Below are 14,346 nucleotides of genomic sequence, written 5' to 3' on the forward strand. Positions count from 1 at the left end.
CCTGGAATCCGGGAGAACAGAGCGATGTACAGGGAAACCCGAAACTCCGGTCCAGCCTCTAATCTGCCCTGGATGTGCAGTTTTGTGCGGAAAATACACCATTTGACACTGAAAACATCCGTCTGAAAAAGACAAAAGGGGCAGGGGTCGGGGAGAGGAGGAAGAGAAAAGGTACCAGCGGAAAGGAAAGGGGCTGGGACAGCGGGGACGGGGTGTGCAGGGCCTGGGACCTGTTTCCTCTACACGATTCCCGCGGCCTTAGCAGCCTCCCCTTGCTCGCCCCCAGAGCAGAATCAACCCGGCCTCTGCTCCAAGAGTGACCTCCTCCCCGCCTGGGACTTGGGGGACTTCATTGAACCGGGAGAAGCTGATACCGATGCCAGTTATCATTGTGGTCATTAATAATGCAGTGAGGATCACGATAATTAATAATAATAATGATGGGCCTCCCGAGGGGGCTCCAGCTGCCTCCGGATAAAGCGGCTCTCGCGTGAGGGGAGTTCGTTGGTGGTGGATGGAGCGGAGCGCAAAGGGAGCGAGCTTGGGCGCTCTGAAGTTCAAGTTGATGCTGTGAGAGCCAGAAGCGGTGGCAGTCGAGTCGAGCCTCCCCGCGGGCAGCGAACCAGAGGCGCAGCTCTGGCTCCCCGAGGGAAGAGAAGATGGGATTCGGTTTTCTAGTTCTGGAGTCCAGAGGGCAGGTTAGAATTCAGGTCCATTCAGGCTGGGGGGGGGGGTGGAGAAGCGCGCACCCCCCACCCCGCGGGCCCAGGCGCCTCTTAGCGACGCGGAATCTTGGGCCGCCAGCCCCCCTCGCGCTTTCGAAGTTGAGCAATTCTGACTCCTTTGACCACTTTGGCCGTCTCCCCCTCCCCCCCTCCTGTCTCCGGGGTTCGAAGTGCCGGAGAGAAAGGCGTGGTGGAGTGGGCCACACCATCGGGTCGGTGACCAGCGTGGACAAAGCGGTGGGACGCGAGGGCCCGAGGCCCGGAGGCCATTTTGCGGGGAGGCTGCCCCGGTTCGCTCCTGGCGTCCTGGGGTGCACTGGGAAACCGCTCCCAGGCCGCGATCTTCCTCCGCGCGCCGGGCGCCTCCCCATTCGTATTTCCTGCTGAAAACCAGGATCAGCGCCACTGGACCGAAAGGGCCACGCGGTAGCTCCCCGACATTCCGCGCTGGCGGGCCCGCCAGCCAACTCAGGACGGAGGGCGTCCGCAGCTTCTTGCTGTTTCCCTGCTTCCTCTGCCAAATGAGAAGAAAAGCCGCAAGCCTTGAGTGGATAGTAAAGTTGCCCACCTCCCTCCATTCCACTCTTCTCTTCAGACTGGGGAGGTGCCTCAAAACCAAGAATTTTCACCGAAAAAAAAAAAAAAGTTTAACGCATTTAGGATAGACCATCGTATTCTTGTCCAAGTTATGATAAATATTTAATCTGATTCCTTCACCCCCTCCTCCGGAGGTGGCCCGGGGTGGGGGGTGGGGGGGTTGAAAAATTAAACGCTTTTCCTCACAGCTTATAATGTGCTCAATGAAATCTCCCAAGGATCAGTAACATATGCCAATTATTTTAATAATTTTCCTTAATATTATTAGGGGTTATAAATTTGACTTTAATAGGGGGTTGATTGCTTCAGGAGCTGGTGCTTGGGCAGTTCGTTGGGCCGCTGGAGAGGGCTAGCCAGGCCTCTGTCACCCTCTGGGACACACACACACACACACACACACACACACACACACACACCAAGTTGGAGTCTTTCCCTCCCCACTGAATAGGTGGCCTCCAGGAGGTCAGGGTTGCCCTTCTCTCCAAACGGCCCTCTGGCCTAGCCTGCCTGGCCCTGCAGCTTAGTCGACCGCCGAAGGGGAAGGAGAGAGAAGCATCGGTCTCCACCGCAGCCACCCATGCCCTGGGTCTCCCCCCACAGAGTCCTGAGAGCCCGCTGGGCGATCCTAGGGAGGTGTCGCAGCTGATGCCCACCGAATCTACTCAGTAGTGGGGTGTTGGGGGAGGGGGCACTCAGGGACTGTCAGGGACTCTCCGAGGATACTCAGGAAGAGATGGAGATGTTTTGATGTCTCAGGGATTTAAAAATAATTTTCCCCATTCCTACCCTTTGATTATTAAAACTATTTTTACCTTCTTCCTTAGAGCATCTTGTTTGAAATCACATAAATTCTTGCAGGGGAGGGGAGTAAAGCTGCCAACCTTCTAGACAAACCAGTGGTTATTGGTGGTCTGCCTCACCCACTTCCACCTGACCATTTTAATCTTTACCTTATTCTATTTTACTGAATTCTTGAAGGGATTCTCTTTTGTTTTGGGCCACCGGTTTGTTGCTTTTCTAAATTCAAATATACTCTCTATCACCTTCTTCTCTTGAACATTGGTGCGCAGCAGTTGTGCTGAGAAGCAAAATTTCTTGAGCAAGCTCTCTAAAATTTCAAGAAAAAACGTTTGGTAGAAAAGGGCCCTTAAACTATAATCACTGGGCCAAGTTCAAAAACAAAGTACTCAGCTCAGTTTTAAATGTGCAATTAAAAATAACTATACCTCAGCTTTTCAGAGGGAGGGAGAGGAAAGGGGGCAGGGAAGAGGGAAAACAAAGAATAAGGAAATGTTTAGTGCTCTTAAATCCAGTCCAAATAGCTGAAAAGAAAGGCATTCCCTCAGATAATGGAGCCATTAGAAACTCTGAAGGTTCCTGCCGCCATTCCTCACAGGGCCTTTCCAAAATTTAATTCACTCTCAGTTACAAACAAAGGACATAGAAAATAATTTTGAGACTTTCTGCCAAAGGGGCAGTTTGGCCTGGTTTCTATGCATACGTACACCTTTCTCCCCAGAATGTAAGGTGGTACCTCCCATTCATTTAGGCAGCTGGTCCATACCCACATCACCCTCAGCTTCCCCTTCCCATTTTCTTTAATAACTTTGCTAGAAAAAAATAGTATGTTCATGCAGTTTCAACACATTTTATTATATTTCTGTATGCATTACTCTCAAAACATATCACAAGAAATGATCAAACCACTTAAAACCTTCAAATAAAAAATCTGAAACAGTTTATGCCCACAATTGTACATATTTATAGTTAAGAAACATTCTTTATAAATATTGTTTCCTCTGTAGCAAGTTAATACCATAATTTAATTACAAATGGATAAATATGGTAACGGGTATTTACAGAAGGAAGGGTGTTATTACGGAAAAGCTAACGGCACAACGTTTATTTTCCCCCACAATCTTTCATACAGGAACTAACAAATTGAACTTGCAAAAGCACTAAAACATCACATGTAAACCCAGCTAACAGAAAAATACATTCACAAGCGTTGGTGGTGGTGGTGTGTGTCTGTGTGCTGTGGATCAATGTGTTGAAGAAACAGAAGGGAGACTTTGGCACGGCTTGGTTTTTTCCAGTCTATAGTTGCATGAAGTTTACAATCAAGTTGCCTCATAAAAAGGAACACAATATTCAATACCACAATACAAAATAAACCATTTTCTTCCACATTACTTAAAAAGAAACCGGGTAAACTAAAAAGAGAAAAAGAAAAAGCCCATCACTTGGCAAAGGGAAGGGAAGAAAGGCAGGAAGGAACGCAATCCGGAGTTACAAATGGACAAACTTCTATACACCAAGAAGCCATTAAAACCACCTTGGAGAAGGAAGGAGTTCGCTATGTACAGTTTGTCAGAAGACTGGGAACTGGGTGAGAAAGAAAGAGGGCATGGGGGGGGTGGCTTAAGGATGGGGGTTTGGTTCAATATTTTTATGGGGTTTTTTTATTTTTAAAATTTTTTTATTTCTTATTTTATGTTTTCAGCTTCTGAGACTCCGGAAGGGATATTTTTGCTTTTCATGCCTAGATTATTTTTTTAAAAAAAACTTTTAAAAATCCTTCTGCTGGTAAAATCATTTTCATCATCATAAAAATCAGATTCATAATTTTAACAACACATCACAGGGTGCCCTCGGCGCTGGCCACCGGGAGGGCTGCGCCAGGGTGGGAACTGGGAGAGGGAGCGAGGCCCCGGCCTCTCACACGTACCATTCATTGAAGTTGGAGGAGAGGCCGCTGTGGCCCCCGGCCGTCCCGCTGCCCCCTCCAGAGCTGCCGCCGCCCCCGCCGCCCGCCCCGCCGCCGCCCCCGCCGCTGCCTCCGCCGGAGCCGCCGCCCGCGCCGCCGCCGCCCGAGCCTCCGCCCCGGTGCACCGCGGACACGGCCGCCGCCGCCGCTGCCGCCGCCGCCGCCGCCGCTGCCGCCGGGGAGAGGTTAGAGCTGCTCTGGGGCTCGGCGCTGGGGGACACCAGCCCCGGCGGAGTGGACGACTCGTAGCCCGAGCTGGCGGCCGGGGAGGACTCCGAGCCCTGCGGGGAGGACTCATGGACCTGCAAGACAAAAGCCGGGAGGGGAGACCAAAGGGGACTGGGTGTGAGTGCAGCTGCTGTGGGGCCGAGCTCCCGGGGGGAGCACCCCCAGAAATGCCCGCCTCCCCACTTCCACGCCGTCCGGGCCCCGGGGAACTCAGGCCTTCCCAGGCTGGCAAGGGTTGTCCAGGCCGGACCCGCGCCGCCTCGCACTCCTCCCGGCCTCCCCGGTGGTACCTTCATGTGTTTCCGCAGTGAGCTGGGGTGCGTGTAAGACTTGTCGCACATCTTGCACAGATAGGGCTTATCGGAGGTGTGGACGTGCATGTGCTTCTTCCTGTCGCTGCTGTTCGCGAAGCGCCGGTCGCAGCCCTCGAACTCACACTGGAAGGGCTTCTCCCCTGTGGACAGAAACAGAGGCGCTTGCTGCCCACACCCAGTGCTTCCCAGAGCCCCCACCCACTCTGGAAGCAGCAAGGCCAATGCGAGAAGGAAAGAGGACCTGGAAGGGCCTGGGTCTCTTAACAGGTCGGATCGCCTCTGCGGCAGAACTAAGATGAAATTAACGGTCTTCCCACCTGACGGTCCTGCGCATTTATTTAATATTTTAATTTTCTTGCAGACTGACACCCATTTCCTCAGATTTAAAATGAATTTGGGGTAGCACCCGGCCCTGCCCACCTTTCTTTAAGACTCTTTGGATTCGCAGCTTCTAACAAATTGTTCTCGCCATGGAGAAGCTGTTATTATGACAAAATATTTAGGGCATTATCAAAATCACACAGGCTGCTGGGCTGCTGTCGGTTTGTCTCTGGGGCCAATAGGCAATTACATTTGGAGTTGCTGTGTTGTTTGGGGACGGGGCTGTAGATCATAATTGAGCCAGTGTTTTTCCATCCAAAATTCTGCAAATTAAATTAACCGTTATTCTAGTCTCACTTCTAGGTATTTTAAAATAAGTCGGGATAAAGGTATTATATTAGAGGTAAGAGAGCATCTAGTGATGGCAGAGGCACAGGCTGGGCAGTGGGGGTGGGGGGCATCAGCAAAGGCTTTCAAAATCTCCCTGTTTAATTTTCTGGCGGTCCCTGCATCCTGTTGCCAGAATTCCAAATGCTTGGAGTCATTTAGAGGTGTGAGAACTCAAACGTCGTTCCTCTTGGAAAGAGGACCACTTAACGTTAAATTCCATTAGCACCTAAATTGTTTTTTAAAGACATCCGCTCAGACGCAGGACTCGAAAGCATTTCATGCAAATAAATTTCTCAAATTTTAAACCTTGTTAAAAGCTTGTCTCGCACCTCGGCTCCCTCCCTTCCCGGAAGAGAACAATAGGCCGCTGGCGCATCCCCACTTCGGAGTAAATATTGACGGGGGAAGTTGCTAAAACATTTGGCTTTCTTTTAGGAAATCGTCTGGCACGATTTTGGCTGGGACCTGGTCAGAGATGAATAATCTATGAGTCGAGAGGCGCGTTCTTTTGCAGCTCCCTCTTCTCACGCTATTGCCCTGCGGGGCCGTGCTGCCCCGGGGTTTTCTCTGACCGGGTTGTGGGTCCAAGTTTGGAATCGCAAACCCTCTGGTGCCCATTAGAGAATTTCACAAACGACTGCGAACCCTCCGTAAAGCCCCGCGACCTATCCCGAAATGGGCTTTAAAAACACGTCTACTTTTTTTTTTTTTTTTTTTAAGGAGAAATACTCTACACCTTCGGCTCACACCAGACTCATTTAATGGGAAAACAGTACCGGGAAGGACTTTTGGACCGCGAGTAAAAGAAGTGGGAAAACACACAAGCCACCCAAACACAGACACACAGCCGGAGAAGAAAAGCACATCCAGACAAGCTGGCAAAATCCTCTCTAGGCTCGATTCCCGGGCACCGAGTTGGAGAGCAGTTTTATTTTGTGCGTTCTATTTAGAACGGAAATTATTAACCGGGACTGAGCAAATGAAGCAATTACATCACCCAAAACATACATTTGGTGTTACACCGATCATTTAAAACCCAATTTCCGTACATGGAAAAATACAGCCCGATAATATTCTTTCTTTCTCCAACAAAAACAAGCCGCTGGCTGTCTCGCACACACAAAAACACCTCCCATCCCAGAGCAGGAGCTGGCGGTCTGCGCGTTTCCCTCAGCCAACCAACCACAGCCTCTCTCCTCTCCGCGCCCCATCCCTGCCCGGCCCTCAGTTACCTGTGTGGGTCCTTTTGTGGATCTTGAGGTTCTCGGAGCGCGCGAAGACCTTGCCGCAGCCCGGGAAGGGGCAGGGGAAGGGTTTCTCGCCTGTGTGCACGCGGATGTGGTTGACCAGTTTGTATTTGGCCTTGAAGGGTTTGCCCTCGCGCGGACACTCCTCCCAGAAGCAGACGTGGTTGCTCTGCTCCGGGCCGCCAACGTGCTCCACGGAAACGTGGGTCACCAGCTCGTGCATGGTGCTGAAAGTTTTGTTGCAGCTCTTCTTGGGGTTGCTCAGCTGCTCGGGGTCGATCCACTTGCAGATGAGCTCCTGCTTGATGCACTGCTGCCGCATGTAGCGGAAAAAGGCACCAGGGTGGTGGTGGTGGTGGTGGTGGTGGGCCGCGGCCGCTGCCATGTTCATACCCATGTTCATATTCATGGGACCGTACTGGTTGTGGAGCTGCGCCGCCGAGTAGGGGTCGGTCCGCGGGCTGGCCACCTGGCGGTACTGCTCCGAGCGCCCGAACACCTCGCCGGGCAGCCCCAGGCGCATCTGCCCGTTGAGCACATTCTGCGAGCCGTGCGGCCCGTGCTGCTCCGGGAGGCCGGGGAAGAGGAGGTGGCCCTGCGCGTCCGAGTGCGCATGGTGCAGGCCGCCCGCTCCTGGCCCAAACAGCCCGTGCTGCCCGCCGCCCGGCGCCGAGTCCCCGAAGCCGCGGCTGCGGAACAGGAAGTCCCGGGTGGAGTTGAAAGGCGGCCCAGAGTAGGAGCCGACGTGCGCGGCATGGGGCCCAAGCGCGGCGGCTGCGGCGGCAGCCGCCGCAGAGCCGGGGTAGGCGCCGGGGCCCTGCGACGTGAACGCCGAGCTCTGGCCGGGGGACAGCTCGTGCGCGCCTGGGTTGAGCTTGAAGGCGCCCATGTGCGCGGCCGCCGAGTCCACGAAGCCGTTCTGCGCCGCGGCCAGGCTCAGTTCGCGGTCCTGCATCTCGGCAGCCGCCGCCGCCGCCGCCGCGGCCGAGTGGTGATGGTGGCGCGCGAAGCTGCCCACCCCGATGGCCGGGAACTGCGGCCCCGCGTCCAGGAGCATGGCCAGCGCGCCCACCCGCCCCGCCGGCCCCGGCGAGCCCCGCGCCTCCTCTGCTCCCACTCCCGCCCCGCGCGCGGTGCGTCCAGCGGCCGCCCGGCTCCGAGCGCAGGCGGCGGTGGTGGTGGCGGCTTCAGCCCGGGGAGCCGCGCTCCTGCGCCCGCCGCCTCCGCCGCCGCCGCCGCCTGGATCTGCCTCGGGCGGCCGGGCGCGGAGCGAAGGCGCGGAGAGGAAGAGGAGGAGGAGGCGGCGGCGGAGGAGGCGCGGGAGGAGGAGGAGGAGGAGGTGGAGGAGGAGAAGAGTCCAAAGCCAGGCGGAGAACCAAAGTGTATTAAAGGAGCTGCGGCGGGGGCGGGCGGGCAGGGCAGGGGAGGGCGGGCGGGAGGAGGGAGCGGGAGGGAGGTGTGGGGAGCTGAGTGGAGAGGGGGGCCAACGGGGGGCGAGCGCAGCGCCGCGGCCCCCACCCCTGCGCGCACCCGCGCGCGCACGCACACACACTCGCTCGCACGCCCCGCGAACCCCGGGCCCGGCAGCGCCAAGCGGCGTCCGCAGAATGAAATCAGAGCAGCGGCGGGGCCACCGTGCCCGAGCGCGGCGGCCGGGCACGGGCCAGGCAGGCGGGCGAGGAGGGGATGGAGGCGAGCTCTGCGCTTGGCGCCCTGTCCCGGCGCGCCCACCGCTCCACCTGACCGCGGCAGGGGCACTGGGGCTGCGGGCGGAGGCCGAGCGCCCTCTCCGCCGCACGCTGGGTCGGCCGCTCGCTCCCCCGCGGCCCTACTCGCGCCGCCCCGCGCGCGGCGGGTATTGTTCGGCGCAGCGGCCGCGATGTTTAGCCCTCCTCGTCCTCCGCGCTTGGCATTGGCTGCGCCTCGCGTAGTAAACTTGCAGCAGCCACGAATTCCCCCAGATGAAGGAAGCTGCCGCGCCGCTCCCTCTTTCTTTAAGTTCTGCGGGAGGAGGAGGAGGGGGAGGAGGAGAGATGGGGGCTGTGGGAGGGGAGAAGGCTTGCAGAGGGAGGGGAGGAGGGGAGGCTAGGCTGAAAAACAATAACAACAATAAAAAAGTGATCTCTGGTTCGCTCGCTCCTTCTCGCCGGTCGGCCACAGACGCTGGACCCAGAGCGGGCAGCCGTGCTCTCGAGGACCGACCGGAGTCCGAGATCCGAGCGAGTGCGAAGAAGCCAGAGCAGGTCCCTCCCTTTCGGGTGCGGCGGGCTCTGCTCGCCACCTCCGCCTCTGTTTATCTCGGCGGGCTCTGCAGCCGACGTCGCGGCCTTTTATTTTATTTATTTTATTTTATTTTATTGTTTGTCTCCTCCTTTTCCTCTCTCCTCCCCCGCTCCCCCCCCCCCCCCCGTCTCCCGCCCCGTCTCCCTCCCTCCGGCTCTCCCTCCTGCTCTCGCTCCCGCTCTCCCTCCGGCTCCAGGCCGGGACTCCCGGTCACACCGCCCCTTTAACGGCGGCTCCCGCCCCGCCTGCCCTTCCGTCGCCACCATTGGCCGCCGAGGCCCAGTCAATCCAGCGCCCCCGCCCCGCGGCTGGCCAGCCCCTCCTCCCCCGCTCTCTCGAGGCTCCCCGCTGCCCCCGCAGCCGCGGATCCCGCGGATCGTCACAGCCAGCCCGGCCTGCCAGCCTACAGCTCGTCGCCCGCGCGGCCGGCGCTGCGGCTCCTTGTTCGCGGCCGGCCGCGGCCCTCCCGGGAGCCGGGTGGCCCGCGTAGTGCTGGCCCGGTCCACGGGGTCACTGTGCCCTTGGTTGGGTCCGGAGGAGACAGCACCCTCCACTCGCGCCCTTCTGCAGAGGCCGCCGACTCCCTGGGGACCCGAGCCACTCTCGGCGGTCACCGAAAAAGGGCAGCCGCGGTCACTCGAGAACTTGGCTAGCAACCGGGTTCGCCGGGCGGGAGGTTTCACGAGCCGGGACTCTACAGGCCCCGGGCCCAGTCGGGAGCGCGCGGCGGGGAGCGGCCCGGGGACCCGTCCCGGGATCCGTGGCACGTTATCTACTCCCCTCCCCCCCGCCCTTTTTAAACTTACTCTTTAGTATTGAAAACACAGGTGCTGGATGGCGGGCCTAGGTAAAGCCAGACTTGCCCCTTCCTCCTACTCTCTGGACACTCACCCAGACACCGCCCCCCTCCCTGGCCGTGGCCCCCACCCGCGCGACTTAGCGCGCTCCGCTCCCCCCGCCGCTCGCGTCCTGCTCCGATTACAGCAGTAAACACTGAGCAACGGCCCCCGTGAGGGAGGGGGTTGCTTGGAAGTCGTTTAAAGGCAGTGCTATCCTCGGGGTGGATGCCCAGATGCCCCGGACGCTGCCACAGTGGGGTGGGAAGTATGGGGACGCCGGAGGCGCGCGGCGAAGCAAGGCTCAGGCTGGAGTTTGGCCGAGGGTCAGGCTCAGGGCCTCCAGAGAAGAAACCTCCAGACTGGTAGGGCTTAAACCTTCTAGAAGATATTTATCACTCCTTCTGCAGGACCTGGGAACGCCCCCCCACACACACACCTTCGGGCGCTGGTGGGGCCAGGAGGCTCCTAGGGCCGCGCCAGGCCTGCCTCATGGGTCTAGGACTGCAGCCGCCCCCCCCCCCCCCCGGGCTCCCCGTTGGCCGTTGGGGACATATCCTGTCCCGGGGCCGAACGCTTGCGCTCCCAGAGGTAACCGGAGAGGGTACGCTGGGCCCGGAGGCTGCAGAGGTGTGAATGAAAGGCCTGAAGCCAGAGCCTTTCTTCGCCTAGCTGGCTAGAGAACTGCTTTTATTTACAAATCTCTGAGAGTTGAAATAAAATTAAAGTAAGAAAATAATCAACATGCATTTATAATTTTCATGTTGAAATGAAACAAAAACACGGTAAGACAACTCTAGCTCGCTATTGCTGGGAGAACCCGGGCTCTCTCCGCCGGTACTGGCAGCCACTCCTGGCTTGAGCGGGTCTCTGAAGGTCGGAGCTGGCCGAAGCCCCTAGCTTAAGGTGCCCTGTTCCCTCCCGCTGCCCTCACCCCATTGCCGTTGGAGGGGGCAAGAAAGAGGGAGGCTGGGTCATCTTGTCTGAAAGTCCGAGATTTTTGTCTGGAAGCTGGAGATTCTCGCCCTACCTGAAAGGAGGAAATGTTCTTTATTTCCACACACCTCTGTTGGGGGGGGGGGCAATACCAAACTGCCCCCCTAAGCAGAGAGGGCATTGAGAGAGAGACATACAGAGAGAAAAGAGAAAATCTCTAAGGAGAAAGGCTGCCTTGCTGCATTTAATCAATAAAAAAAGAAAAAGAAAAGAAAAGAAAAAGAAAATCGCCCAATGCACAGCCTTTCACGCTTATTTACCGTATTCATCAATTTATGTGGGGGTGGGGAGTAATTGAAAGAGCTTACTTCAAAAGTATTTACTAAATAAAACATTTTCTTAGAGACTGGTCGTCCTTCACATCTAGAAACCTCACTTCTCTCAAGCCACCAGACCTCAAGTTTTCCTCCTTTCCCACTTTCTCGACTCCCCAGTCCTCTGTCCCTCTCCTCTTTGCCCCATTCTCTCCTTTCGCTTCGATTCCCCTTTTGCAGCGTCCGCGTTTGGGGCCGGCGCGGCTGGGCGCTAGCTCGCGCGGGATTCCGGGGGCCGCGCGCGGCGGGGTGGTGGGCAGACTCCGTAATTCCCGCGGGAGAGCCCGCGGGCTGGGCCCTCCTGGCTATTCTTTCCCGGCTCCAGTTCTCCTCTCTCCGCAGGACACAGAGGAGCTGAGCCAAGTTCAAAGTCACGTCGCCGTCCCCTCTTAGAAGTGCTTTATTTCTCTACAAACCGCAAAACCCCTTTTCCCCATGACACACTGTTCTTTTTTTTTTTTTTTTTTTTTTTTTTAAGGAAGAAAAAGGGAAGAGAGAGAACGAGAGCAAGAAAGCAAGGGGGTGAAACCTGCAAAGGCTTTCAGAGTCATTGCCTCAAAAGTAGATTTGGGCTCCTCGGCCGAAGGGAAAGAAGCGGCTAAGACGCGTTCTGCCCCTTGTAAGTGATCAGCTTTTCAACAGGTTTCTGGAAGGGCCCGCCTTGGTGGTGTCAGACCCACGGGACCCGCGACTGTCTCCGTCGGGCAAATATGTCCCCTCTCTGTAAGTTTTCCAAAATTGTTCTTTGATAATCTCACGGAGCCTACCCCGGGCCGGTGCCTGGGGCTGGCGTGAGTAGGGGCTTTGCTGTATGTGGATGGCCCTGCATGGCCGCCGCCTGCGCGCACGGGCTGGCGTCCCTTTTCCCCCCCGCAGTGCGATAGAAAATTCGGGTTGTCTTCAAAAAACGGCAAATCCTTTCAAACACCCGGGCACTCATTCGCTGAGCACCTCGTTGCGGTTTGTGGGCCTCTGTGAATGACTGACTGACTTCTTCTGTAGCATGACCAGTACTTTGTGTGTACATACACATAAACACAGTGTATACATACACACAACATACTGTCACACACGCATAGGAATATCTTGCTGGTCAGGAGAGGCCCAGAACAAGCAAACAAAACTGACCTTTAAATTGGAAAGCAGAAACACTCAGTGGTCATACCATTTAAATTTGTAATTTCCTCTTAAGGAAAGGGGTGGGAAAGGCGTAAAGATGGGAGAAACAAATGTGGAATCAGCTGTCTATACACACCAGACCCCCCCCCCCAAAAAAAGGATTTTAGCACCATCCTCTGTATCACAGACTCATAAATTCAACAAGATCATCAACAGGATATTAAGTTGCAGGGCACCTTTGATTCAGCCCTCTCAGCCACTCCTGGGCTGGGTGACCCCTGACCCATGAAGGACCACATGTGTGGTGGGAGAGCCCCCTCTGTAAAACCCACCTCGAACAAAAGTTCTTTGTCAGAGCTTCAGAGAAGCGTAATGTAAAAAAAAAAAGAGAGAGAGAAAATTTGTAACGTAAAAGAAGGGGAAATCATGAAAATCTCAGCCAGTGTTGTAACTTTTAAATGCCATTTTAAAGAAGGGGGAGGTCGAATGGAGGTGGGGAGGTATCATAGAATAAGGCCCTCTCCAGTCTGGTCAGAGAACTTCTCTTCTTCCTACAGTTAAAATTTACTGTTCTGTAACTGGGCTTATAAAAAGTCTCTATATAAAATATATGCTCACCAGCACTTTAGTAACAGGGATGCAAATGTTTGTCTATTTGTCATGAGGGACTCAGGGAGAAAAAAGTAGTCAACATTTCTATGTGACGGTGGTTGTGGTTTTGCAAAAGGAAGACAACTAACTAATTGTCCTGACTTTGTTCTCTCTTTCCTGATGGGACTGTTTCTACTGCTGCAAAACAAAGCGAAACAAAAACAAACCAGAAAACAGGAGGCATTAGCTTACATGAATGTGTTTAATTATTTTGAGGACCGTTATCCTTTGGGCTCCCAAATGAACTACATCCAGGAAGGTTGAATACTGGTGACAGGAGAGCAGCTTTCCAATAAACTGCAGTATTATTGCAATAGACTTTGTAATACAATTTATGCTGTCATTCATAAATAACAATGCCATATGTCAACCATATTGCTTCCACAAGTAAATCCGTCAACGTGTCATTATTTGATTTGCCTCAACAGCTTCTTCAAATATTGAAGTATAGATATTGGAAAGGGTGTGGAATGGGGGAAAGTGCCCACAAAATCTGAGATTTAAAAAAACCAAACCAAAGCAAACACTCCACACAACCTCCACCCCTCCTTCATCTCCCATCCAAAAACATCCTAAAAGATAAAGAATGAAAGGGAGGAGAAGCACATCTTGAATCCAATATAAATAAATATTGGGTGGTGATGTGAATCGTGAACACATAAGCGAGTTTTGTGCTTCCTGCTTTGACCTTCTAAGCCTATTTTCAAGCACAACAATTAGGCATTTCCCAAGAAATTACCAATCCTAATGGTCAAATGTGGGTCAAAGGCCATTCTCCTACAACCCCTGTCTCTGGATAAAAATGATTGATAACCAAATGAGAATATTTGATGACAGGCCAATTTTACTCAACTTATTTTTTAGTAATGGGAAAGTAAAGAGAGCCATAATTTTTCAAGGGCTTTTAAGCACCAAGGTCAGGTAGACATGGGATGGGTCCCCATTCTTGGCTATCCAAAATAAACAAACCCCAAATCCAACGTTTCAGTCACAGCTACATAATCTCAGTCTTGTGCCTTAAAAAAAAAAAAAAATCCTCATTAAGTCCAGGTACATGGGACAGGGATCATCAACTTTAGCAAGAAGCGCATTTTTAGGTTACACTTAGCCCCGCAGGTATCCGCGGAGCCTGAGGAGTCAGGGCGAGCTCAGAAGAGCGGGAAGGAGAGGCAGTCCTGGGAGGGACACTCAGAGGGCTGAGAATGCCGGCGCTGGGGAGCACCAAGGGCCCCCGGGCTGGCTCGAAGCTCCCAGGAGGTTAGACCCGGAGTGGTGAAGGCGGGAGGGTGGGGAGATTTGCCGAGATCAAGCCGGGCAAGGGGCTGAGAGAAGTGGCCGAGTAGCTCCCTGCCTAGACGCTTAGCGAGCCGGATTTGAGAAAAGCCTTGAACCCAAAGTTCTCATCACTTCCGGCATGGCAAAGCTCAATGAAAAGGAACCCTTGTGGGCCCCTTAGCCCACCTGGCCTGGGCTTTAGAGAGGTCTGAGTGTATCACTTCCCCACTTTCTCCAGTGTCTGCTAGGAACCCTCCTCCTCCTCCCTGTTGAGCACCCACTG

The 14,346-nt window shown here is 54.7% G+C and overlaps 1 protein-coding gene across 2 annotated transcripts; it reads right to left on the minus strand.

The window, feature by feature from the left end:
* Positions 1–4,040: 4,040 nt before the first annotated feature.
* Positions 4,041–7,646, minus strand: ZIC2 (Zic family member 2). 2 transcript variants are annotated; one of them, XM_026493543.3, is made up of 4 exons: positions 6,575–7,646; positions 4,608–4,771; positions 4,240–4,391; positions 4,041–4,086 (listed from the first exon to the last, which is right to left on the minus strand). In XM_026493543.3, the coding sequence occupies exons 1-4, from the start codon at positions 7,644–7,646 to the stop codon at positions 4,041–4,043; spliced, it is 1,434 nt and encodes a 477-aa protein (XP_026349328.1). The 2 variants fall into 2 exon arrangements, with proteins under 2 accessions (XP_026349328.1, XP_026349326.1); XM_026493541.3 differs by having other exon boundaries at positions 4,041–4,391.
* Positions 7,647–14,346: the final 6,700 nt, after the last annotated feature.

The sequence above is a fragment of the Ursus arctos genome, unplaced genomic scaffold (genome assembly GCF_023065955.2).
Source record: "Ursus arctos isolate Adak ecotype North America unplaced genomic scaffold, UrsArc2.0 scaffold_10, whole genome shotgun sequence".
NCBI lineage: Eukaryota > Metazoa > Chordata > Mammalia > Carnivora > Ursidae > Ursus > Ursus arctos.